Source organism: Rhopilema esculentum, chromosome 16 (assembly GCF_057945365.1).
Source record: "Rhopilema esculentum isolate cy_ngs chromosome 16, ASM5794536v1, whole genome shotgun sequence".
NCBI classification, from domain to species: domain Eukaryota; kingdom Metazoa; phylum Cnidaria; class Scyphozoa; order Rhizostomeae; family Rhizostomatidae; genus Rhopilema; species Rhopilema esculentum.
This window is the reverse complement of record NC_142830.1, coordinates 1,000,827-1,024,817: the sequence shown is the minus strand read 5'-3', so window position 1 is coordinate 1,024,817 and position 23,991 is coordinate 1,000,827. Positions and strand designations below refer to the sequence as shown.

Here is a 23,991-nt window from a genome sequence, read left to right as displayed (position 1 = left end):
GGCAACATTTATAGTTACTTGGCTGTTTCATTTTACTGTAAAATGCTTATGATTATACTTTTATCCATAGGACGTTTAATACATTACCAATTTAGTCGCAAATCAAGTTTTCTGTCACCAAGGTTTACTTCAAAATCTGTCTCAAAGTTTGCAGATTACACCGGTAAGACTATCAGTGAAAGTAAATCTCTAAAGCAAAATAAAATTGCATTTCAAGTAAACGGTATTCTTACTAAGAAATTACAGAGAATTTTCAAATCTCGGTTGCTTTTGGGTTCACGTCCTGAGAGTGCAACAGCAATTTTTTAACTGTGCATTTTGTAGAAGAAACACTAAATTCTATTCAAGCAGGGACGTTTGATTAATCAATCATAAACAACGACAGCCCTGTTTTATTCATAAGAATCTTCGATTGCTGCATTTGAGCTGCATTTTGATAAAGGCAAATGTTATAAAATATTTTCATGATAAATTTTCATATTAATTTACAGTTATGGCCAAATTCTAAAAAAGGGCCTACCGAATAAACAAATGCTTATTCAATCGTCTATGGACAGCTTATTTTTTCTTTATATTTTCACAAAGCAGAGAACTTTATATTTTATAAATTCAAGAGTAAGCTTTTTCCATTCTAGGATATTCTGTGATATTTTGCAAACTTTATGCAAATGGAAGGGAAGGTAAAGCTCTCTTTTCACCTTCTGTGCCATAGATTTTGTATTCCTTAACTGTCAAATTGAAATGTTGTTTCCATGGAAACAGCCTTCAAAATGTGAAAGAAAAAGAAAATGCCTTGCTGACAAACTGACTATCATCGGATTATTGAATTGATTTGTTTTTCTAAAATTATTTTATGATAGAAAAGCAAACCAATTCAATGATTTCGTGATTTTTCCTATCTTTTGTATTTTCCTTACTTTTTTTCATTTATGATCCTTCTATATTCTAGTCTTTTGTATCAAGTTGCACCTTTTTCTGTTAAAGTGAATCATTATTTGCCTTTTGTAGTTTTGGTTGCTGGTGCCCCAGTTGCAGACTTGAGAAGAGGCACTGTATGTTCAACTATGCTTTGAAACCTACACTCGTTTCTTTTCATTGTCAACATACTGATGACTAGAAAAATTTAAGTAACCTTTGTACAACAATTAATGCCAGAATTCATCAATGACATTCCGAGCAAGAAGTTTACAAGCATCTACAAAACTGATATAATGAATTTCACTCTTAGGCAGCCTTAAAATGGAGCATAATTTCAAAAATCGTCCAAAAGATTGTACTTAGATAGATGATAGACAAATTCTATCAGCTAAACATCCAAATTTATTAACGCTCTCTTGCAAATGCCTTAATCACTTGTTTATTGGATTTTCTGCAGGTTGAAATCTACAAGCAGACCACTAAGTTTTCTATTCTTGATGAGCTCAAGAACCCAACAAAGCAAGTATGCTGATAATTAATTTTATGGTTCTTTGGATGTTTTTTCGTGATTGCTTCGAACCAGCAGCTCTATAGATTTTTTCTTATGATCGATGAACTTATGACATACCACTTTAGAAACTTTCACACCAGTGTACTTTTACATCATAAATATATATATATATATATATATATATACTCAATCTGCAGACAGTACTGTTTCGCCCTTTGTGGGCTCGTCAGTGCAGCACAGAGCTTGTCTGAGACACAACCCGAGCTATGCTGTCATATATATATATATGGACGGATTTGCCGGGGTTGTGAGAGTGCGACAACCTCTTCCAATCTTTTGTTTCTTCGGTAAAGGATACAAACTTCTACTTCCACTTGTAGTCATTTGCAGCATTTGTTTGTAGCGCAAGTAATAAGAAAGTGACGCAAAAATTATTTTAATTGTCGTAGTATCTTCTTTCTTTCAAGCTTAAATACTGCGTTCAAAAAATCTAAGGGTATTTGGGCCTGAATTGTGTCAACGGTGAGACTAAAGCTAATTCACGAAAACCGTAAGCAAAGATTGGCTTTTGTTTTGATCTACGAAAAACTTTTTACAGTTTGAATGTTAGCTTAATCAAATGAAAGGATGATGCAGCTATAGGTGTATCCTATCTTCCACTGAACATTCGTTTTATGGGCCTAGGTTGCCTTTCGCCTGTAAGCGGATTGAGATCATTGCTTTGGGAAACTTTTCTTTTCGGCAAATTATGCAACATCTCATTTCTTATCCCAGATAGGATCATATTTTGGAAGTTCCTTGGCAGTAGCAGATGTTAATGGTGATGGGTATGTAAAACCAAGAAAATTATAAAATGTCTGATACAATATATTTCATGATTTCACATAAACTCATCTGCTCTTTAAGATAGCTGTTTTCCTATCATGGTCTGTTACTTTTTGTTTTTTGACCTACTGAGTAAAATTTTATGATGAAAATATTATGGGCAATCAGCTGTTATGAAATGATTTATCGTATTCTATATTTTGCAGATATCAAGACCTCCTGGTTGGAGCACCGTATTATTACACTAGCATAGAGGAGGGTATCGTCATTGTTTACATCAACAACAAAAGGGTATGGAACAGGGCTTATTTTTTCAAAGGAGAACATCAATCAATGTTATTTTAAGTTGGACAGCAAAACAGCCACGTATTCCGTTTCTGATAAAAGCCTACAAAGCATACTCTGTGTCGACTGAAAAGGACCCCTTTCTAAAAACACTTCTAATGGTCGTTTAAATCTATGGAAAATAGTTACTGCAATATTTACCTATGGAATATTTTAAACTTTAAATGGCACTGTACCTTCTATTTACCACAGCCTAGTCTTGAACTATATCTTTCAATCTTTGATATTGTGTCTCGATTCAATTCAGAGCTAGAAAAAGCAATTTATAATAAAATTGTCGATCAATATTTCAGGGCAACTTGGATTTATCGCCTGTTAAGTTGAGCGGCGATGCCGGGCCAAGAGGTAGATTTGGGATGTCGATGGTCGGTGCAAGAGACCTGAACAATGACGGGTATGAAGGTAAATCAATTAGAATTGCAATTATACACTCTGCGTGCCATATTGTTTCTTTATTTTGATCATCGTGTATTGAATGCCAAGGGTTGTCTTTATTAGAGGGTAAACCACCGTCAAAAAGGTCCGGCGGCCGAACCTTGAATTTTTACCTTGACATTGGGAACGTATGAATTTTTTTCTTTTTTTACGGATTATTAGATATGGATCAAATTCCGTTTTTGCCAACCTGTAACTGTTGGGCAAAATTTTTTATGCAGCTATTTGCCCCACCTGCTATTGAAATAAAAAAACATGGCCATGTTGTATGTCGTTTGGTTTTGTTTTTGCTATAGATATGAAGGGTTGAAATAAGAGGGAGGTGTTAAGTGTCTAATCTGTATATAGGGGCATTTAAATGGAGTGGGTGGGAATAAGCAGGACATGGCCTGGCTTTTGAAGTGGAGGGATCACTGGGTTGGGAGAAGGGGGTAGGGGCGTTGGGTATTTGTGTACGGGGCACCTGGATAGGGTTAGTGAAAATGGACAGATAGGCCGCGTCAAAGAAGGGAAGGGGGCCCCGATGTGAGGTCCGAATTCATTGATGCAAACTTTGCATTTCCATCGTTTGCATTTGCTCAAAACCCACTCGCTCCTTTCCAAACCCGTTGATCGTGTATTTTTCATTGATGCAAACTCGTTATTTTAATCGGACCCCACAATGTTATTGTCCATAGGCAGTGTGACGAGATCGTTTGTGGCAAATGTTTTGTTCAATTGAGACTCAAATTCAAAATTATCATTTAGCAACATTTTTGCAATTTAAAGTTTTAGAGATTAAAGTTAAGTTCCAATTTTTAGTTTACTTGAAAAAAGTTAGGGTTAATGCAGTCAATTAGTTCATAGGACACCTGTATGGAGAACCAACAATATGGTTATCGGGTACAGTGCCCTATGTATTTAAATTACCAAATTTATAGGGATCGCTCGTAAAAAATGTTATCATAAAATTTCAATGAAACAAATTGATACGATAGTAACATTGATATCATTTAAATATTGCAATATGATAAATTGTGAACTCAGTCTTCAAATGTATCTTATTTTTCTATTGGAGGAAATGAAATGACAATTCTGCGACACTATGTCACTGACTGAGCCGTTTGATTTTGATATGACGTTGTATAAGTTGGGTATAGTTCAACAGTAAAAAATTGCTATGTTTTTCTGGTGTGTATAAGCCTTAAACGGGACTATTGCTGGATATATTGAGAGGATTTGAGATATATATATATATTTATTTATATATCCATGGGACACTTCATTCATCAGAGGAATTTGTTATATTTGTTCGTTACTTTTAAAAAATCATAAAATTCGATAACAGGCTAGGTAGGAGTGGTACTTTCTATAGGTGCGCCGGAGCGCATTTTGGAGTGGGGAGGGAGCTCCAGACAACATGGCAAACTTTTGTTGTTGTTTTTCTTATAATCTTTGATGCCACTACCTGAATATCATAGTTCCGCAAAAAAATTGAGGGGGCAATAGCCCCCCAAGCCTCCCCCGGCTCCGGCGTGCCTGTTCAAAAGATCTCATCAACTTTCCATACAAATGTCGGGGTTCCCTTCAAAAGATATGGACATCAGAAATAACAAAAAAACCTCTGAGCGAAGCCATCACTGGTAGCTTCTTATTGAAATATCCAATACGACAGAAACGAAGTACCAATAACGAACACTTCTAAGAACACAAACCACAAGCGTGGCGGCATAGTAAAGAGAAAAGGTTTGCAGTGGTTTTTCGGTGAGGCAGATTATATCACCTTTACCAAATACATGCGGCTATTCAAGAACGAAAAATGTCAAAGTTATATCAACAGATAAAGATGCTTTTGCATTGCTTTGCTTCATGTATCGAAAGGTTACTTGGAAGATTTTCAGGATAATAAGTCAGGATAATAAGGAGTTCATCAGTAAAAGAAAGATAGTAGAAGAACACAACGATCCATCATCGATTGTGTTGCACGTCTTGTTTGGATGTGCTTCTTTCCCAATGTTATTTGATAAAGGGAATCAAAAAGCCTTTGCATTTCAAGAGACATGAGACAATGTTTTTGCTTGACGTCATATCATTTGCCTTCTTTTGTTTTTTAAACTCTTAATGATGACAAGAGCAATCAGACGTTGCAAAATTATCTGCCCCAACCTTCGGCGCTCAGAATTTCCCTCTCCCCCACTGATGAAGCTCCCGAACCACATAACATGCCAGCACATTGTCCGGCAATGATGTTGAACATTTGCATATCTTGACAGCTATCTGTCATGTGTATGAAAATGTTTATTTAAGTTCTGTAACTGTAGAGATCATCGAGAAGCTGTTTAAAAAAGAATATTTGCTTAAAATTTCAATAAGTTAAGTATTGATGTACACAAATAAATAAAGTACACAAATACGGCTACGTTAGATAATATGAAAAAATTCCTATGTACTCTATGTCAAGTTCATCTGATGGCTGCTGGACTAAAAGCCTTGAAAAAAACTTCAAATTTTCAAGATCAAATTTAGCCCTCCTCCTTCGCGCGAAATTCGATTAACTTAACGTCTTTAGAGCATTTTGAGTCTTGTATAGGAGTTGCATGATATCTACCTTAACTATGGATATGTTGAATTGAAGCTGTAGCATTTGTGAAAAAGAAGTTGAAATATAGGAAAAACACTCATGCTGTTGGATTTTCCAAATATTTCTGCAGGCATTGTAACATGTTCAACCTCTTTATTCTACCAATTTGTTTTCAAAGATGTAGCAATTGGAGCTCCAAATGGAGGAGTTGACGGCAGAGGGGTTGTTTACATCTATGAAGGATCAAGAAATGGGTTGTCCAACCAGTATTCTCAGGTACTCGTTTGTTGATATTGGAGTGTATTGCAAGCTATATAATATTTTTGTTACTACTCTTATCCGTCCAGACTTTGTCTTATTCTACCAAACATGGTCATGTGCTAGAAAAAGGCACAAGTTCAAATGCACTTTCAGAAGGTCGAGTTCAATTTTCAAGAAAAGGACTCTCTACTATTTTGACAAAATCGAAAGAGAAGAAAATTTCTATATACAGTCAATCTTCGAGCTTTGCTTCACATGGGCCTAAATAGCGATAACATTGGTATATTATGTGCGAGAAGAAAAAACCGTAGGATAGGCTGTCCGCCGAATTCTGTGAATCTTGCAATGAGTATAAAATAAATACGAAAATAAAATTCAGGAACAAAGCAAAACGGCGACGAGAATCCAATGTTATAAGATAACTTTTCAAAATAAATTAAATTAAACGTATACTAATCTTCGGCCCGGCATACAGGGCTTCATATAGTTATATTATGTCAACTGCAGTATACCAAAGTGACCAACAGAATCAGGAGGCGAAGCTAGCGGGAGTGTAGAGGGTGTGACATCTGTCAATTCTTCATGAGTTTGTAGATAAATCGTCAGTTGATCCGTTAAATTGTTAATTTGATTGTAAAATCGCCGTTCGTTAGGCCATACAACACTTGATTCTTTCTTGACTTATTGTTTTCGTCAGTAAATTTTACTTTCGATGACTCTCCACTCCGTCAAACGATGCCACTGGATAGAATCTTGTCAAATTTACAATTGCTTTTCCTCAAATTGTAGTTTGTTTATGATGATTGTTGTCCGATTATGAGCAATTATCATCATGTCAACACTTCGTAATACAAGAGATATCATTGATTCAATTTTACCTTTAAGAAACAGTTTAATTCTATTTGTCTCTTGTGTATGGTTTACATATCGTCTTCTTTGCAAAGAATGAGAGTGAATATGTTGTCTAGATCCCCATAAAAATTATTGGTGCACAGGATAGAGTCTGCACTGAAAGCTTCCTTTTTCACCCTGATAAGAAGATTTGTAAACCAGACATCCCTTTTTTGTTGTCTCATTGAATTTCTTCTTCTAGAAAATTGTTCCCTCGGAGTTTGGCCTCGTTGGATTGTCATTGACGGCATTTGGAAGCTCTTTATCCGGAGGGCTTGATATGGATGATAATGGATATTCAGGTACCTCGTTACTTTCTGTTTATAACTGCGCAGCTTTCACGAAATGATATCACTAATAAGAAAAGTAACGACTTGTTTTTTTCGACAGATCTGGCAGTAGGAAGTTTTCTCTCAGACAAAGCTGTCTTCTTAAGGTAGTTATAAAAGATTATTTCAGTTTATTTCTTGTCGCATTTGATATTTCCATTGGTATGTTAGTCCACACTAGCAAGAATTGACAGAATTGAAAGCAACCTTGTAAATGTAACGTTCTAGGGTTTGTGTGTTGTTTATTCGGGGCCTAGGCCCTTTGGCCTAGCCCATCGGTTCACCAACGATTTTGTTATTCCACTGTTATAATAGAAACCCGTATTGTTACACAAATAAATGAAAGAACTTTCAGTAAGTAATCGTCCCGGACCAGCTCATTCTTAGGTAAACCAATAACCTTTTGTTTCAAGTGTACCTATTTTACACTTACAGTATGTAATGTTTAACGTGTAGCCAAGTTAGCTCTTTGATACGAAGGAGCCTTGCTGACAAGCATGACGTGTGTGAATTTATAGTTTCCCTAAACCTTTAGTAAATTTTTTAACTGAAAACAATAAAGATCTTCAATACTCTTACGATTGATCTCCTGGGGTCGATCTATCTTCGTTTTGGTAGCTATCCAAGCTTCCTACTCTCAGGATCAAAAGGGTTATGCTTCTGCTTTTTGATGCTATTTTGATACTCATAGGTAATAAAGGAGAATATACCGTTGTAGCTCTATTTTCCGTCCCTTTTCCCTTTTTATAATCTCAAAAACTAGACGGCTATGCCAAAACATGTAGCCCAGGAAAACATGTCACCCCTAGAAAGGAATGTTTAAGTCTGCAGCAATTACAAAAAAATCTTCATGACGATGAATTACTGGCAAATAAAATGACTAAACGATGGTTGTCTTTTATCGATTGCTAAGCTGCAGCGTTGGTTGTTTTTTTTTCTGCTGCAGATCCAAACCAGTGGTAATGCTGAAAGGAACGATTACTTTGAGCCACTTGCAACTTAACTCGAATTCTACAGAGCAAAATTGTACCGGAATCGATGGATCAAGGCGTCTTTGGTAAACCATTTATTGTTCTTGTTACGATGAAAGCGATCTTCAAACTGCTTTTTGTTTGCAAATTTACCAATAGACCCATACATTTTTTATATGTTAATATATTTCGGATACAAACAATATATTCCGAAAAGTTGCACATTTAAGTATGCCATTGAAAAAATTATCCTATTCAAGAAACTCTTCGAGTCAAAAAGTAATCTAAAGCAGTTTGCTATGGGATGTGCGTGCTGAAAAAGATAAAAGAAAGATGAATTGTGTAGTATCCCTGGCGTGCAGAAAAAGAGTATAAAAATTCTGGGTGTAAGCAAACTTTTGTCCAGTAAGCTAAAATGGATGTGAATAAAGCATTTCAAAATGTAAAACGAGATATTTTTATTAAATATCTAAAAAAAATTATTAAGAAATTTGTTGAGAAACTCTGAGTTGTTATTGATAGAGGTAATTAAAAAAGATATTTTCTATAAAATTGACAATTATCGTATAAGAACAATATTCCACTCTGCCATTCCACGATTGCAGCGTTTTTCGTGTCGAGGAGCCTGAATTTTTCTTGGTTTCATTCTTAAATTGAAGTTTTGGTTAAGCAATGCTTTAAAATGACCTGTGTCATCACGAGAGAAATCCAAAAGCCCCCTTCAAGCTTGGCAATAAAAGAAAAATAGAATCGATGTGTCTGTGAAAAATTAATATTTCATTTATAAATACATCCATACCGACATTTGCCGTACGAAATAAGACACTTCCGTTGAATACCGTTCTCCGAGTCTTTTTTATACTAATTATCACTGATTTAAATGTGTTTTGCGATTTTCATTTCTTCAACCTTTATGATGCATACCATAGCATCGTATACAAGTCTTCTTTTGAAACGATTTCTGCTTCTGACAACTTCCAAAACAAACATAGACGAATACAGTTTCTCTTTTTTCTCTTAATTTCTTTTGTTTGTGCTTGAAATAGGCTTTTTCTTTGTAAAGCCAGGCTAGCCAGTTGCAAATTATCTTTATGATAGGGGAATTTGCAATTGTTGTTTTAGTTGAATTGAAAATGAAAAGTTTCCAAAATTATTATTTTTTGAATAAAATATACTGCAGGTTTAGTTCTATAAACAAAAAGCTAAAACCATCAATTTTCTCTTGATATCAGCTTGAATACTACACTTTGTGCCGCTATTGGGGGTGATAACGTTTCTCTACCTGTTGGTAAGTTTGATTTTCGTTTCTTTGAGTTGTCAAAGCTTTCTGTTTAATGTTCTGTAAGTAAGGGCTTCAACATAAGACTGAGCCTGAAGGCCAAGCAAAAGTTTAGAACTTACTTTCTTTGCAACACTTTGGCATTGTATTCGACCATATCATGACAAGTAGCAGGGTTTATTCAGAGCGTCCAGTGCGTTTGAAACTTATTCAAACATAGGTTTCCCTTATCACCAGGAAAAAAAGTCGTTGTTGTTAAATGCAAATGTTTCTATTGTCAATGAGAAATTGCCACGACGTGTGAGAGTTCATTTTAGAGAACTATCATTAGAAAAAAAGTATTTTAAGCACTGCTTTTATATTTTCAAGCTATACCCTGAAATGACTTTTCTCTATATTGTTTTCCAATAGAAGTTACATATGAATACATCATTGATGAAAAGCTCCTGGATAATAAAAAGCGTGGTGTTTTTGTTGAAAACTCAGTGCCAAAATACAGGCTTTCAAAAAGGCTTCACATATACCATCGTGTCTGTGTTGATCATCTGGTCTATATGAAAGTAAGTTTATTTATGATAATATTACAAAATCTAAACATGCTGATTTCGAGTCAATGTTTATTTTTCTGCTTTTTTTCAACTTTTGATAATCGAGCAATATTTTCAATTTTAAAAATGCATACATCTACCTACAATGATGCGGGTTCTGTTTTTTTACATGATCTTTACCAGAAAGCTCCGGATAATATTGATGACCCGGTGGTATTTAAGGCAACCTTCAAGTACCAAGCTGCAACTAGTTGCAAGCTATGTCCAATAATGAGGGATACATCGGCAAAAGCTTTGGCGAGTAGTCATTTATCTTTTTTGTAATTTTTCTTACTTGATTGCTTAATACCAAGTTTCTACTTTTTTCTGCCTTGACAATAGTACTTAGATCTTTTTGCTACATGCTGTGTTCTTTTTAGTGGCACTGATACCTACTAGCTTTCACTTCAAAGATATGAGAGGACTCTTTTTCTAATTTTAAAACCTTTGCTGTATTGGATCGAATGATCTTTCTTCCTCTTCGGGGCTTTTCAATAGTTACGTTACGCCTTGGGGCAGGTGGCTCTACACGTTCATGAAAATAAAAAACGACAATGCTTGATAGATTCTTCTCGACAAATCTACGTTTTTCGCCATTCAAGAAGCGAACCATAAAAAAATTGTTCGAAGGTTTACTGAAATAATTTTGTTGATAAAATAGGGTGTGTCTAGCTCTTTAAGGGTGTTGCAAATAACTTAACATTTGTAGCTAAAACAAGGGTATTTCAATATTCAGCATTTGAACAAGTATTTCAAAATTCAGCTGCTCTGGAAATGTTGTTAAGTAACAATTGTTTTATTTTTGATTGGGAAGATGGAGGGGGTTTTGCTGAGCGTGACGTAACGCAAGACGGTCTTTCAAGGTATCGCCGTTTGCTGTACCAATCCCCCACCCCCTCTGTGAGAAAAATTGAGAAAGTATCTAAGATGTTTTCAAGATGTACGGGTCATAAACGACGACAGGCTGAGTTTTCTTTTAGCTTTCTGTAGTATTAAACAGTCCCATTGTTATTTGTTTTTGTCTTACACTTTTGTTCATTTCTTCTCCAAAACAAACTTGAAGATTCCAACCCTCTTTCTCGCTTGCTGAGCCATTTTCTTTGCAAAGTTTCAATTTCACTTAATTTTCTTATCTTCCAGTTCTGCTAGCTTTAGATATACGTCCTATTGGTATTTATTATAACAATGGTCATCTACATACCTTTCAGGCAACGTATTCAAAAAATTGTGGGACTGATATGATTTGTGGTGCAGATCTAAAAGTCATGGCAAAAATCCGCCTTCCTCAGTAAGATATTGAAGATGAATCAAATTTCATGTAATGGCAAACAAAATAGAATTCTTATAAGATAAGACGTGTTATTTTGCAATAAAATCTTCTATATGCTATATTATTTTGTAAGATTGAAAAGGGATATTCCACAAGTTTCCTTTTTTAACTGTGATAAAATTATCTTCCTTCAATTTGCATTACTATTTGTTTTTGTTTGTATTTGCTCTTTTCAAGGGAAATCAAAAGGCGTTTATAGGTTTCTTCTCTTCGATTTCACGAGTTTGCATTTTTGCACTTATCCAGCTAACATCTTCTAAAAGGTTAATTTATAATTGTTCCTATTTCCTTTTAAAGCAACAAAACAGAAATTTACGCTGGTGTTACAGAGAATTTTAGTTTCGAAATACTTGTGAAAAATTACGGCGAGAATGCATTTCTTACGAAGATAACTACACTCATTCCAAGGCAATTATCGATTATAGGTGTCCACAACCTAAAGGTATGTTTATTAAGATATTTCTTGCAACTTATTAATAAGAAAAAATGAAGGATTTTATGTTAAAAGTTTATTGTTTAGAGATGCTAAAGATTAAAGCAAAATACTTACAATATTGATTGTAGTTTATTTTTACACTCGTATCACCACAATCCTTTGTTTTCTCAAAGATAAACTCTATTCCACACTCTAGACATTCTGACATATAATAAAATATAAACTATATTCTATTATCTTTAGTATTTTTCTTTATTTTGACAAATTAAAGTTTTGAAGAGCATTTACATTAGAACGTGGAAATCATAATACCTGTAAAAAAATTCAAAACTTATGCTAGTCGCATGCAAATGTATTACTTATGGGAACCCTTCTTCTTGCTGGAGTTCTTCAATAGAGAAGGGTTTCCATATTACTTAAAGAACAGAGGATCTTCTCCAAACTTCTAAAACCGGGACTAATAAATATGGAAACGAGACTATTTCTTTAGGGATAGCATAGTTTGGAACCGACTCCCAGACCAAAATAAACCTACAAAAACAACAATAAGTTCAAAATGAAGATCAAAGCTTGGAAAAAGTCCGAATTAAGCTGCTACAGTTGTATTCTAAAGTTTAATTTTAAAAATATTGTAAATAGGGTAAAGTTGGTCTTTATTGGCACCAACTATTTTTCAGGCAATTTGCATTATTTTTATTGTTATTATTATCATTTTATTGGTCGTCGAGCGGTGGCGTGCGGACGTTACTGCACACGGCTCTTGTTTAAGCGTCGAAATTTAAGCCTGGAAATTGTATTTATGCCATACTTTTGAGATTCATAACGTTGCTGATCGTCCTTGTTTCACTTCAATCATGTTTCGTTGCACTTTGCTTGCGTTCCTTTCTATATTCGTGGTTTGTGCAACTTGTGGCAAAGATTTTGTACCGTTAGGCCGCCATACTTGGCGCTGTAGGAAACGTGTCGACAACAATGGTATTGGCCCCAACGGAGCAATTAACATGCCTTTGATCGACAATGGAATTGAACCTCCCGCTAACAGTCAAGTGAAATGCTGTTGTGGCAAGATTTGCAAAGGAATCAAAGGATTGAAATTACATCAACGCAGTTGCAGGGTCATTACCGGTTTTGACAAAGAAGAGTTGTTTGAAGAGGTCGCCGATAATTTGCCAGACACAAATACGGGTCAGGATACGTTACATGAGGAAATAATTGATTTAAAACCTGGTGTACGTCTCCCAAAAACAGATGAGCAGTGGAAACTTGCGAATCAGTTCTTCCATTCAATTTTATCGAATTTCACTCTCCGTCAGGATTCGATTGGTGAAGCCATCATCCACATGAATGAAGTCATCTTTAATTATTGTAAAGACACATATGGGTTTCAAGAGAACAATTCAAACACAGGACTCGTCGAAAAGTATCAACATCATAACCTCAAAAAATTGAAAAAAGACCTGAAATTACTTAAGGATAGTCATGCTTCGTTAGACGAAATACGATACGTCTCCCGTCTCTTACGTAGCAAACTTGCTAAGAAGACATCTACTATCACTTCCTGCGAAACACTTGACCATGATCTTTTTATTTCTAAAAATTTCTGGGGTTATGTTAAACGCTTTCTACAAAAGAAACCTTCCCTTCTTCCATCGTTCTCGCTAGAGCGTTGCAAACAATTCTTTATAGAAACACTCTCTGCTAAGCATCCAAACAAACAGTTTCCCATTCCATCTTGGATTCCTTCCTTCAGTAATCCTACTCATCCTTTTCATTCAGATCCTCCTCCGTACCAAAAGATAACCTCCATTATCCGTCGCATGAAATCCCATAGCTCTCCTTGTCCAATTGACAAAATATCAGTGATTTGCTTCAAACGCTGTCCTTATCTTCGCTCTTTCTTAACTGATTTGATTCGCTTAATCTGGTTATCTGGACTTGTCCCATCGGAATGGAAAAAAGCTTGCACTATATTAATACACAAAAAAGGAGATACAGAGGATCCCTCAAACTTCAGACCTATCACTCTCCAATCGGTCCCACTAAAAATCTTCACATCTTGCCTCCGAGATTCTGTATTTGATTTTCTCAAACAAAATAGTTTCATAGAACATCAGATTCAAAAAGGTTTTACCCATCAGATATCAGGTACACTAGAACATACTGCGATGATGAGCCATATAATAAACAAAGCTCGAATAAAACAACGGTCTCTAGTCATAGCATTATTGGATCTAAAAAATGCCTTCGGAGAGGTTCATCACAATCTAATCAAATATGTTCTGTCTTATCACCACGTACCAGAAAACATCCAGTCCCTGATTTCTAGTCTCTACATAAATTTTAAAACCTCTATTATCACAGATAAATTTGTTACCCCTGCTATTCCTGTTAAACGTGGAGTTCTTCAAGGTGATTGCCTAAGTCCCCTTCTATTTAACATGTGCTTTAACACTTTCATTCAATACATAAAGGCAGAAAAATTCAAACAACTTGGTTTCTCTCCCCATAGTCAACCAGACTGTATGTTTACCCCAGAGCACTGGTTTCAGTTTGCAGACGATGCTGCAGTCATTACAAATGGGGAGAAAGAAAACCAGCTACTCTTAAACTGCTTTACAAGATGGTGTCAATGGTCTAACATGATTATAAGAGTAGACAAATGCACAACCTTTGGTATTAAAAAATTCTCAACACGCTCCCTACAATATCAGCCAAAGCTCTTCATCAATAATGAAATGGTCCCTCCTGTCATAACTGGAGAGTCTTTTAAGTATCTTGGGCGTCACTTCGACTTTAATATGAGCAACCAAGAACATATGTCTAAGCTCAGCTCCATCTTCACAGAACTCCTAACGCAAATTGATTCTTTACCTCTCCACCCAAAGAATAAGCTGCTTCTTTATAACAGCTATCTTCTCTCACAAGTTTCGTGGCACCTCACAGTAGCCGATCTATCAAAAACCTGGATCGTCGAAAACCTTGATAATCAAGTTTCTGCATTTATCCGCCGTTGGCTCGATTTACCCATAAGTGCTACTTTAAGTGGCATTATTCTGTCAAAAAACCAGTTCGGTCTTAACTTGATTCTTCCTTCTGTTAAATTTATGCAGTGTCAAACTGTTTGTCGTAATGCACTGAAATCCTCTCCCAACAAAAACATCCAATCTTTGTGGAAAAATACCAGCCAGAGCATGAACATCCAATATGATGTTTACAGGAATACTAGAGAAGTATTGAAGGCTGTTAGATCATAACATAAAGAGCGCCTTCAAAACCATCTTGTATCTCAAGGTACCGTTCTTTCCTTCATCTTTGACCACTCTCTTCCTATAGCCTCTAAAATATGGACCACGGTTCAAAGCAACATGCCCAAGAACATTTACAGTTTTACTATCAAATATCTTAGCAACTCCTTTGCCACGCGAAAAAAACCTATCTAAATGGAACATTACTCAGTCGTCCGATTGCTCTTTTTGCCATATGCCAGAAACGTTACTTCACATTGTTGCAGGCTGCAAAACATACCTCGAAGAAGGCCGTTACACATGGCGCCATAACTCTGCATTGAACTTCCTAGCACAATCTTTAAAAGCTATACCTAATTGCTCTCTTTACGCAGATCTTTCAGGTAATCTCTCACCCTCTATCATAACAGGAGACTCTTTCCGGCCTGATCTACTTCTAGTCACTTCTGACCATCGACTATTCATACTCGAGCTTACAGTAGGATACGAAACTAACTTGGATGTTAATGCTAACCGCAAAAGAGAGAAATACTCGAATCTCATTCACAGCCTAAGCTCAGCCTATTCCTCTATTATGTTTGTTAATCTTTCTATCAGTTCCCTAGGTATCTTTGGTCTCTCTTGCTCCTTTTTCATCGACATGTGCAACGCTCTAGATATCAGCGAGAATCATCTCCGCTTCATGATCTCCAAACTATCCAACTTAACTATCCGTACTACCTATTACATTTTCTGCCGCAGAAATAAATCTTGGAATAATCCTGAACTTCTTCAGTTCTAACGATCTCTGCTACTGACGACTTCTAAAACAAACAATGACGAACATACTTTTTCCTTTTTTTTGTTAATTTCTTTTGTTTGTGCTTGTAATAGTCTTTTTCTTTGTAAACCCAGGCTAGCCAATTGCAAATTACCTTTGTAATAGTGAAATTTGTAATTGTAGTTTTAATTGAATTGAAAATGAAAAGTTTCCATTATTATTGTATTGTGTTACAAAGCAGCAAATTATCAATACTTAATAATTACGGTTTGTTACTTTAAGTCGAAACATTCCAGGAGTATATAATTTCTGGTTCAAATTTTTTATCATCGATGTAGTAATGACCAGGCATTTCATATGAAGAGTAATCGTTCAACATTTTCCCGTGTTTGACGCTAATTGTGCAAATGTTTTTTACTAGAATATTAGAGACATTGGTCTGAATTCAGAGAAACAATTCTTTAGTTTCAGTCAAATATATCCTCTCATAAAAGACATTTTTATTCTTGTTAAAACGGACTAGCCATATAGACTCTGGCAGCATTTAGAAGCAGTCAATCTATTCGTTATAGGAAAAATTCGCATTTCTTGATTGGAACTTCGAATATTTTAATGAGACACACAACCAGTTAACACTTGATGCTGGAAATCCTATTGGCAACTTAGAAGAGGTAAAGCACTGCTTTTTTTCTGCATCACATAACTAAGCAACAAAGTTGATATATTTTTCCTAGATCTGTAAAATTGCTATTAATATTGCTTATTTAAAAAATTTAATCTCTAAATCAAACTTCTCCTTTGAAATTCGTTAAGCCTGACTTCATACTGCTTATGCCATGCATCCTGCTATTAAATTATTTTACGCTTTGAGAGAAATATTGCTATATATTCTTATCATAGGTTTATCATTCATAACAATCACTTGATATCAAAATACAGTTTGAAAGTGTTTATCAACAAACTGAAGAATATCGTTTCAATTCATGCCATTTACAGTCATATTGTAAATAAGCTGTTCTCTGAACGAAGCTTCTGTCGTTCTGTCTTGCGTCCTGTATTATTCAATTAATGTTTCCTGTATTATTCAATTTAAGGAGCACTTTGAAGTCAGATTAACAGCTAAGAGTTTTCACACTGTCGTTGATTACTTGAGTTTTCATGTGAATGTCACAACGTAAGTTTTATGCTATTAAACATGCATTGCCTGCTAGTATACCGTACACAGCATCGAATCCTATCATGTTTGGGCCTCCTGTCACTTCATCTTTTTCTGGGAAGATCTACAAGAAAACCAGAACAGAAAAATTGTTCTGTAAACCAAACAGCTAGAGTATCGAAAGCAAAATGCAATGTAAAATTTTGCGTCACAATTTTTCTGCTTTTGTGCCTCATAGTGACGTAAAAATGCCGCTATACAGCGATTAATATTTTGTCATTATTCTCAAATGTTTCTAATTACAGTAATTACCTTGAGTCTTTACTAAAGCTTAAATTTCTGCTAAAGCTTAGAATATTTTCTTACTTGTGAAAATGATACCCCGTGAAAGCTGGATATCAAAAATGTTACTTAGCAATTTGATTATTATCAAATTTTCTCACTGCTTATTTCGAACATTTAAACTAAAATTTCTACTTTTTCTTAGAAATAGCGAAGAAAACAATATAGCAGACAATACAGTTGTAGTGAATGCCAATGTTGTTTTGGTTGCAGACATGACCATTTCAGGGTATGTTAACTCGTTTGCCTGAAAAAATGCTTAAACATAATCCAGTCTGATGTCTTGATGGATTGTCACATTAGTTACAACAGGAAAACACGTCGTTGGTTAAATTATTTGCAGCAACTGATGTTACAATCCCTGTTAGTCTTGAAATTACTCGTTTCAAAAGCTGAGGATATTGCTATGTTCTCAATTAGAAAATTTTAACATTGTTTTTCTAGTTGCTAAATTATTTCAATTCAAACGATGTACCTTCACAATTCTGTATAATTTGGTTTTTCTTGATAACTATGCACCACTAACATGTACTGTAGCAAAACATACGTTAATGTGTGATTTCTGTTCTCTTTTTTATCAAAGTTTGAAATTCATCAGTTATATGCTTTACTAAATTTCGCAGGGTAGCAATTCCAGAGCGAGTAATATATAGCAACTCTAGATCTGCAAAAGACATTGGCACTTTTATACTCCATTCATTTTTGGTGAGTAAAAGTATTTCTACGACTAGCATGATCATATGGTAATAAATGATAACGCTGAGGAAAGCGCAATATAAAGACAACAATTCGCAGACAATTAAAGTTGAATCTAATTATGAATCAAGCTAACAGAATTTCACATTAGATCAAAGAACTGAAAAAGGCTTTCCTGCTTCTTTTCGTTAAGCTGGTGGTATAAAGTAATCCATGCATTGTCATATTATCAGACGAAGAATCTTTAGTATGTTTCAAAAGATTGCATTTTTGAACTTTTTACCGCCGAAAATTGACTGAAAATTTAGATATATAGTATTTATTATTCTAATGTTGCAGAGAAAAATTTCACTTTTTCAGGAAAAAGATAGTAACAATTTTTATTGGCCATTTTCTTTTTATTTTGAAATGAAAAAGTTCGCTCTACAACTTCCAATGGTTTAGCTTCTACTTTCATGTCCATAATAGAAATATCTTGAAATTTTACTTTCATTTTTAGATACAGAACAAAGGCCCAAGCACAGTTGACAATTCCAGGGTGGACATTTATTTTCCTGAGAAAGTGGATAATGATTATATTCTGAATTTGATTTCAATAACGGTAGGTTTTATGCCATTTGATATGTACCATTGTTATTGTATCATTGCCCACAATAGACTATAGGCAATGTCGCTATCCGCAACCATTGTCATAAAATATCGGCACGTGAATAGAAGTCATTTATAGTCTTCTCTTTGTGCATTTGAAGAATTTTTCAAATTTGTGTATGTTGTTTAGCAGAAACAAAGAACCTAGAGACGATTATATACTAAACTAAGTTATACGAACTATGATTATTGAGAAACAGCTAGCAGTTGTAATTAGTTCCGGGTAGACATTTCCAAAATATTCTTTGTGCTTTGCAAGCGGGTTTTGGGCTTCAAGTATCGTTTGCATCTATTTATAATTTTTGGGTTTGTCTTCAACTCTAGAAATAACAATAAAGCAAAAATGCTTCATCTACACCAAAATTGAGAAATAACATATTTGCTGTTCAGTTCATCTCTGCTTAAAAGTTTATGTTCATAGATGTTTAAATTTAAGCCCTTCAATATGGTTCTTCCTTTTGTCAATGATCTGAAAGAAATTATGTTCTGCTATAAAATATAATTCTTTTTGGGCAGTTTGAGACTATTGCGATCTTGCCCTATTAAAAGTTCTCTTATTTCTAGTTTTCTTTCATGTAAGACTTTTTTCTTTAATTATCATTTCTTTTCAGTTACCAAATCACCTACTGCTCAAATATCCAATCAACACCAGAATCAACCCACTGAATCATGCTTTATGTTTTGAATTATCATCCCTTTGCAATTTTAGGCTGAAGGACCTGTTAACTGTTACGTCAATGATTCATCTTACAATCCTCTTGGACTTCAGGTACAGTGCAAACCAAACAATTTATTTTTGAAACATCTTATGAATATCAAAGTTTGCTATATGTTACATCGAAATTAGCAAACATCCCTCAAGATCAACGTACGTAGATATGGCATGTTTCATGTAGCATGATAGCGAATTTCGTCATGTGGTGTATGTAGCAGGACACAATAATCTTCATTAGTGTTATAATCATTGACTGCCTCAATTTTATTCCTGCAGCTGAATCTGCCAACTGGCAATGACAGAAAGCAAACCGTGAACAGAAGGAGACGCCGTTCAATTAAAGACAAAGTGGTAAAGCACGCTCTATTCATTTGAGGAAGTTTCTTGAAAATATATTCCACCCCTATCTCCAAGTTTGATTGTTTTCTTTGGAGAACTGTAAACCTTCGGAAGAAAGATGAGTGTTTTTTGGCTCTGGTAATATGTCTTCTATTGCGCATTGCGATCTACAGATAAAGCCTGAAATACACGATCAGTTTTTATCAGTTTTTTGAATGACAGTTTTCAGTTTTTCAAAAACTGATGTCCTTCATACACGATCAGTTTTAATCAATTTTTTTGACTGACAGTCTTCAGTTTCACAAAAATCGATGTCCTCCATACACGATCAGCTTTCTTCAGTTTTAGAATGAGTTCACGCTTTGATTAGATCGGCTCTTTTTTACAATGGAGCTTGATCAAGAAGCAACTGCAGTATATCTGCCTGCGGCTCTGGTCTTCAAAAAAGGCGAAAATATCGAAAAAAGAAAACAAGGTCTGTTTGGGTAAAGCCATGGTTGACAAGAGTTAAGATCGGAGGATGAAGCAGAATATAGAAAATTTTTGAGAATGACGCTTGAAAATTTTGACGAGATGTTGGAGCTTCCCTCCACGCTTCTATGAATTCATCTGTATTGACAACTTTCTTCACCATCTTTGAATCGCACTTATCCACGCTGCTCTAAAAAAATTGGCACCTTGCACAAGGGGAGTATAGGGGTACCAGCTTTAAACAATGGAGTCTACATCAATGAATAGAAATCCCATCAGTTAAAAACTGACGAAGTTGGACGTGTTCAACTTTTTCAGTCAACAACTGAAGGTCATTAATACATCAGTTTTATCAGTTTTTGCTAAATACACGATCAGTTTTTGACTGAAAACTGAAAACTGTCAGTTAAAAACTGATAAAAACTGATCGTGTATTTCAGGCTTAAGACACTGGATATCAAATTGATCTCAGATCTTTTATTTCACCAGTCGAGTCTCGGATCCCCTGATAACGACTTTCGGGTACAATGTGCACCGGTCCAGTACATTCTACCTAACAGGCTTCCAATCCAAAGCACTCTGTTTGGTTATCTCCTGTTATTGGGGGCTAGTTTTTTGTTTCTCTTTAAAGTTTGTTTCTGGTTACCCTGTTCGATAAAAACCTTTTTATTGCGGCAAAAAATTATGCGGGAACAAATTTAACAGCGAATAACGAATTTTTACGTGGTTGTGATCACTGATCAGTGGGTTGTGATTGACGAGAATTGTTCTCCTTTCGCATCTTAACGTTGTCACAATTTCTCTCGGTTGTCTTATAGGTATAAGATATTGATTATATAACGGAATCATTTTATCAAAATTTGATAAAGACAAGTCATCACATGGCCTCGTTTTGAAAATTATGCTAATCTTCATTGTACGACTTTACTGAGCACATATGTACGACTTCTGATTCCAGGATGGAGGGTTGCCTCACTGATTTGAAAGTTTTCGCCCTCTCCTCTCCACAACAAAACCATGCCTTCATTCTGGATACAATTTTCATATTGTTTGTTCTTGAATGGGAGATTTTATGACAATGTGACCAAAAACATCGAGCAAGGGAATTCACTTGAATGAAGAAAGTGTCCAAGTTCAGACATTTTATTACCTAAAGCCTCCTGGAATTATTGAACAGTATTGGATTGTAAATTTCTTAGCCACCCAATTCTAGTGTTTTTTTAAAAATATTAAATACTTCATTGTGAACAGTTGATATTTGTTTTCACTAAAATAGCGAAGTTCCATCTTGTTTAGTACTGTGACATTCAACTGAAAAATATTCTTTCCAGGATTGTGTCACAGGCCAGTGTCAGGTTTTCAAGTGCGATTTAGGGAGAATGGCGCGTGGAGAGAGCGTAACTATCAAAATAAACTCAAGTCTTGTTGAATCAACATTCGCAAAGGTATATTACACCACTTGTGGATATTTTTCCGTATTCAAGCTTCTACTACACAATAATACTATCGTATTAAACTACCCCGAGATTATGACTGTGCAGCATGCATTTACAGATGTCGTTCTCTTGCAGAAATTAAAAAGAGATACTTATGTTGTGGTTCGAGCAGTTGTTGTTTCGGAGTCGATAAGGCAGCCTCGTTTGAACTTTCCAGACGGTAGCGAGGTTTGTTTAGTTGAATAATTTGACTGAATAATTTGAATAAAAGACACTAGGGTAAAAATATTGAAAAGACTTTTGTAAATCATTATGAAATGTTTGACGGCAAAATCACTACATCCAAATTTGTTTATTAAAGACAAACTAAGACTAAGCCACTAAGCCCTGTCAGAACGGCCTTTTAGGCACTTGAGCATATTCCTAAATTTTCCCAAATATTTAATTTCACATATTTTTCCTACCTACAGATGAAACTAAGTGAATCATTTTCAATGAATAGTTGAATTCAAACAATTTTTCCTATTTTGAAAATGCGAGTGTTTTTCTTATATTTATATAATTGACCGTTAACAATTTTCAAAACAATCTTTTCAATGATGTAAATTTATCGTTATATTTATAAGCAGCCATTTTTACCCTCCAGCCACTTTTAACAGTCCTGTCTCCAGGAAGATCTGTTGATGTCAAGGGAACAATTCCGTGGTGGATTATACTGATTTCTATAATTGCTGGTTTGGTTCTAGTAGCTGGAGTTGTTTTTGTACTTTACAAGGTATGCCTTCGCAAAGGTCTCACTGGAATAATCTTCCGGTATGAATAAATGGAAATAAAATCGATGCCAGCCTCAGCAGTAGGTTATGAGGATGGTGTGGTCATGAAAATTTTGTCATGAAAATGATATCCTTGTAGACCCATTGCAAAAATATTGCACAACTATTGAAAACTACAAAATCTTCTTTAGCACCCTCTCGCCCTTTCATCATAACAAAATGACAACATTCAGGTGTGGATCCACATCGGTCATCTTTCTGTCACTATCCTTTGTGGATCCACGCCTGCATTTAAATTTTCTGCTTACTTTCGGTCGCTATTTGATGCTTATACACTGAAGAGTGTCGAACGAGAAGTAGTTCAGTTTGTTAGGTTTACGCTGTTTTATGCCATCTTTAAACATCTATTTCTTATAGCATCTGAACAGCATTATCTTTTTTATAACAAGCATTAGCGATATCAAGTTTTTTCAAAGTTTTTGAACTGATGGCTTTGCTAATCTAGATGATACACAAGATTTAGTTGCTTTCCGTGAAGACTTTTACTGAAATTTCTTTTTAATCTTAGAGTGGATTTTTCAATCGTAAGAAAAAGGATTACTCCTTCAGCTCAGTGGCGGATTTTCCAGATGACTAAGAGTATACAATTGCAGATATATGGTGGATGTTGAATGAATCTGTCCTCTCGACTTGCAAGATCGAAATCTCTGCAAAGCCAGATCATTATCAAATGCATTTGTCCGAGAAGCTTTGTTTTTTTCAAAAGAACTGTTGGAATTTTGCTCAATTGGAGGTGGGATACACGTCCCTCAGTCCCTCCGCCCCCCTCGATTGTGTCGCTATTGACTAGCGTCAGCAGCATAATTTCATTGAAGAACTTTTATAAAACATTCAACTACAACTCTACATTTGGGGCTCGATTTTTTATTAGTTTTCAGCTGCTAATGTATATGAAGAATTTTTTAACAGATCTCTTGTTAAAAGAAGTTTTGGGATAGTTAGCTTTTATTAACTGTAATTTTATTCTTAAATAAATGTCTTTTGTGCCAGTTTTTTCTGTACATTCTTTATCTTGTGATAAATACTTAGAATCTTATGTTATATTTAACATAAATTGTTTTATGTTGAAAAAGATACAAGAACTACATTATGCAGCACCCTAATTTTGTTCACCTCTCTAAAAAACAACGTGTCGGTGTTGCCCCAGTTTAGTTCAGTTAATTAATTTATTTTAAAATTCAACACAACATAAAATTTTAGCTCCATTGATAAACTTGATCTAACTATGCTTACAAAAATTAAAGATATATGTGAATAAAGAATAATAACATAACAAAATGATAAAAACTGTATGGCTGGCTGAGTTTCTCAAGGAGGAACTCTCTCAATAATTTAACTAATCAACATGAGATTCCCTTCTGTTCGGTTCATTTAGATTAATGGGCAAATTTTAAAAGGAACAAAATTTTTAAGACTATCAGAGTTCAAAATTTAAAGAATTAGAGGCTGTTGGTAAGTTTGAAGTCAGTAAGACACTTAGGCTTGCTTCATTGATAAAGAAAAGTCAATTCAGGTTTGTTACTGGTAAGGAGCTTAAAACGGATTGGCGCGAAAATTGTCGATGACGTGATCATTTTTATTTATGAGCTGAGAAATTTGAAATTAATAAAAGATTGGCGGAATCACAAGGTTTTTTACAGCTTAAACTCAATGATGACAGAGTGAGTCTTTG

General features: G+C 35.0%; 1 protein-coding gene across 1 annotated transcript in view; it reads left to right on the top strand.

The window, feature by feature from the left end:
* The window catches only part of LOC135682104 (integrin alpha-V), a 29,837-nt gene that overhangs the window by 5,238 nt on the left and 608 nt on the right, over positions 1–23,991 (top strand). The window contains exons 5-31 of the mRNA XM_089113096.1: positions 71–163; positions 636–680; positions 1,009–1,052; positions 1,376–1,441; positions 2,204–2,256; positions 2,461–2,545; positions 2,893–3,001; positions 5,773–5,870; positions 6,949–7,048; positions 7,137–7,182; positions 8,022–8,132; positions 9,279–9,334; positions 9,737–9,885; positions 10,057–10,170; positions 11,121–11,200; positions 11,540–11,684; positions 16,256–16,354; positions 16,778–16,857; positions 17,327–17,410; positions 17,805–17,886; positions 18,377–18,478; positions 19,235–19,294; positions 19,517–19,591; positions 21,382–21,495; positions 21,622–21,714; positions 22,133–22,261; positions 22,828–23,980. Of these exons, the coding sequence (XP_088969222.1) occupies positions 71–163; positions 636–680; positions 1,009–1,052; positions 1,376–1,441; positions 2,204–2,256; positions 2,461–2,545; positions 2,893–3,001; positions 5,773–5,870; positions 6,949–7,048; positions 7,137–7,182; positions 8,022–8,132; positions 9,279–9,334; positions 9,737–9,885; positions 10,057–10,170; positions 11,121–11,200; positions 11,540–11,684; positions 16,256–16,354; positions 16,778–16,857; positions 17,327–17,410; positions 17,805–17,886; positions 18,377–18,478; positions 19,235–19,294; positions 19,517–19,591; positions 21,382–21,495; positions 21,622–21,714; positions 22,133–22,261; positions 22,828–22,896 (2,381 nt within the window). The 3' untranslated portion in view covers positions 22,897–23,980. The remainder of the gene's footprint in view (positions 1–70; positions 164–635; positions 681–1,008; positions 1,053–1,375; positions 1,442–2,203; positions 2,257–2,460; positions 2,546–2,892; positions 3,002–5,772; positions 5,871–6,948; positions 7,049–7,136; positions 7,183–8,021; positions 8,133–9,278; positions 9,335–9,736; positions 9,886–10,056; positions 10,171–11,120; positions 11,201–11,539; positions 11,685–16,255; positions 16,355–16,777; positions 16,858–17,326; positions 17,411–17,804; positions 17,887–18,376; positions 18,479–19,234; positions 19,295–19,516; positions 19,592–21,381; positions 21,496–21,621; positions 21,715–22,132; positions 22,262–22,827; positions 23,981–23,991) is intronic.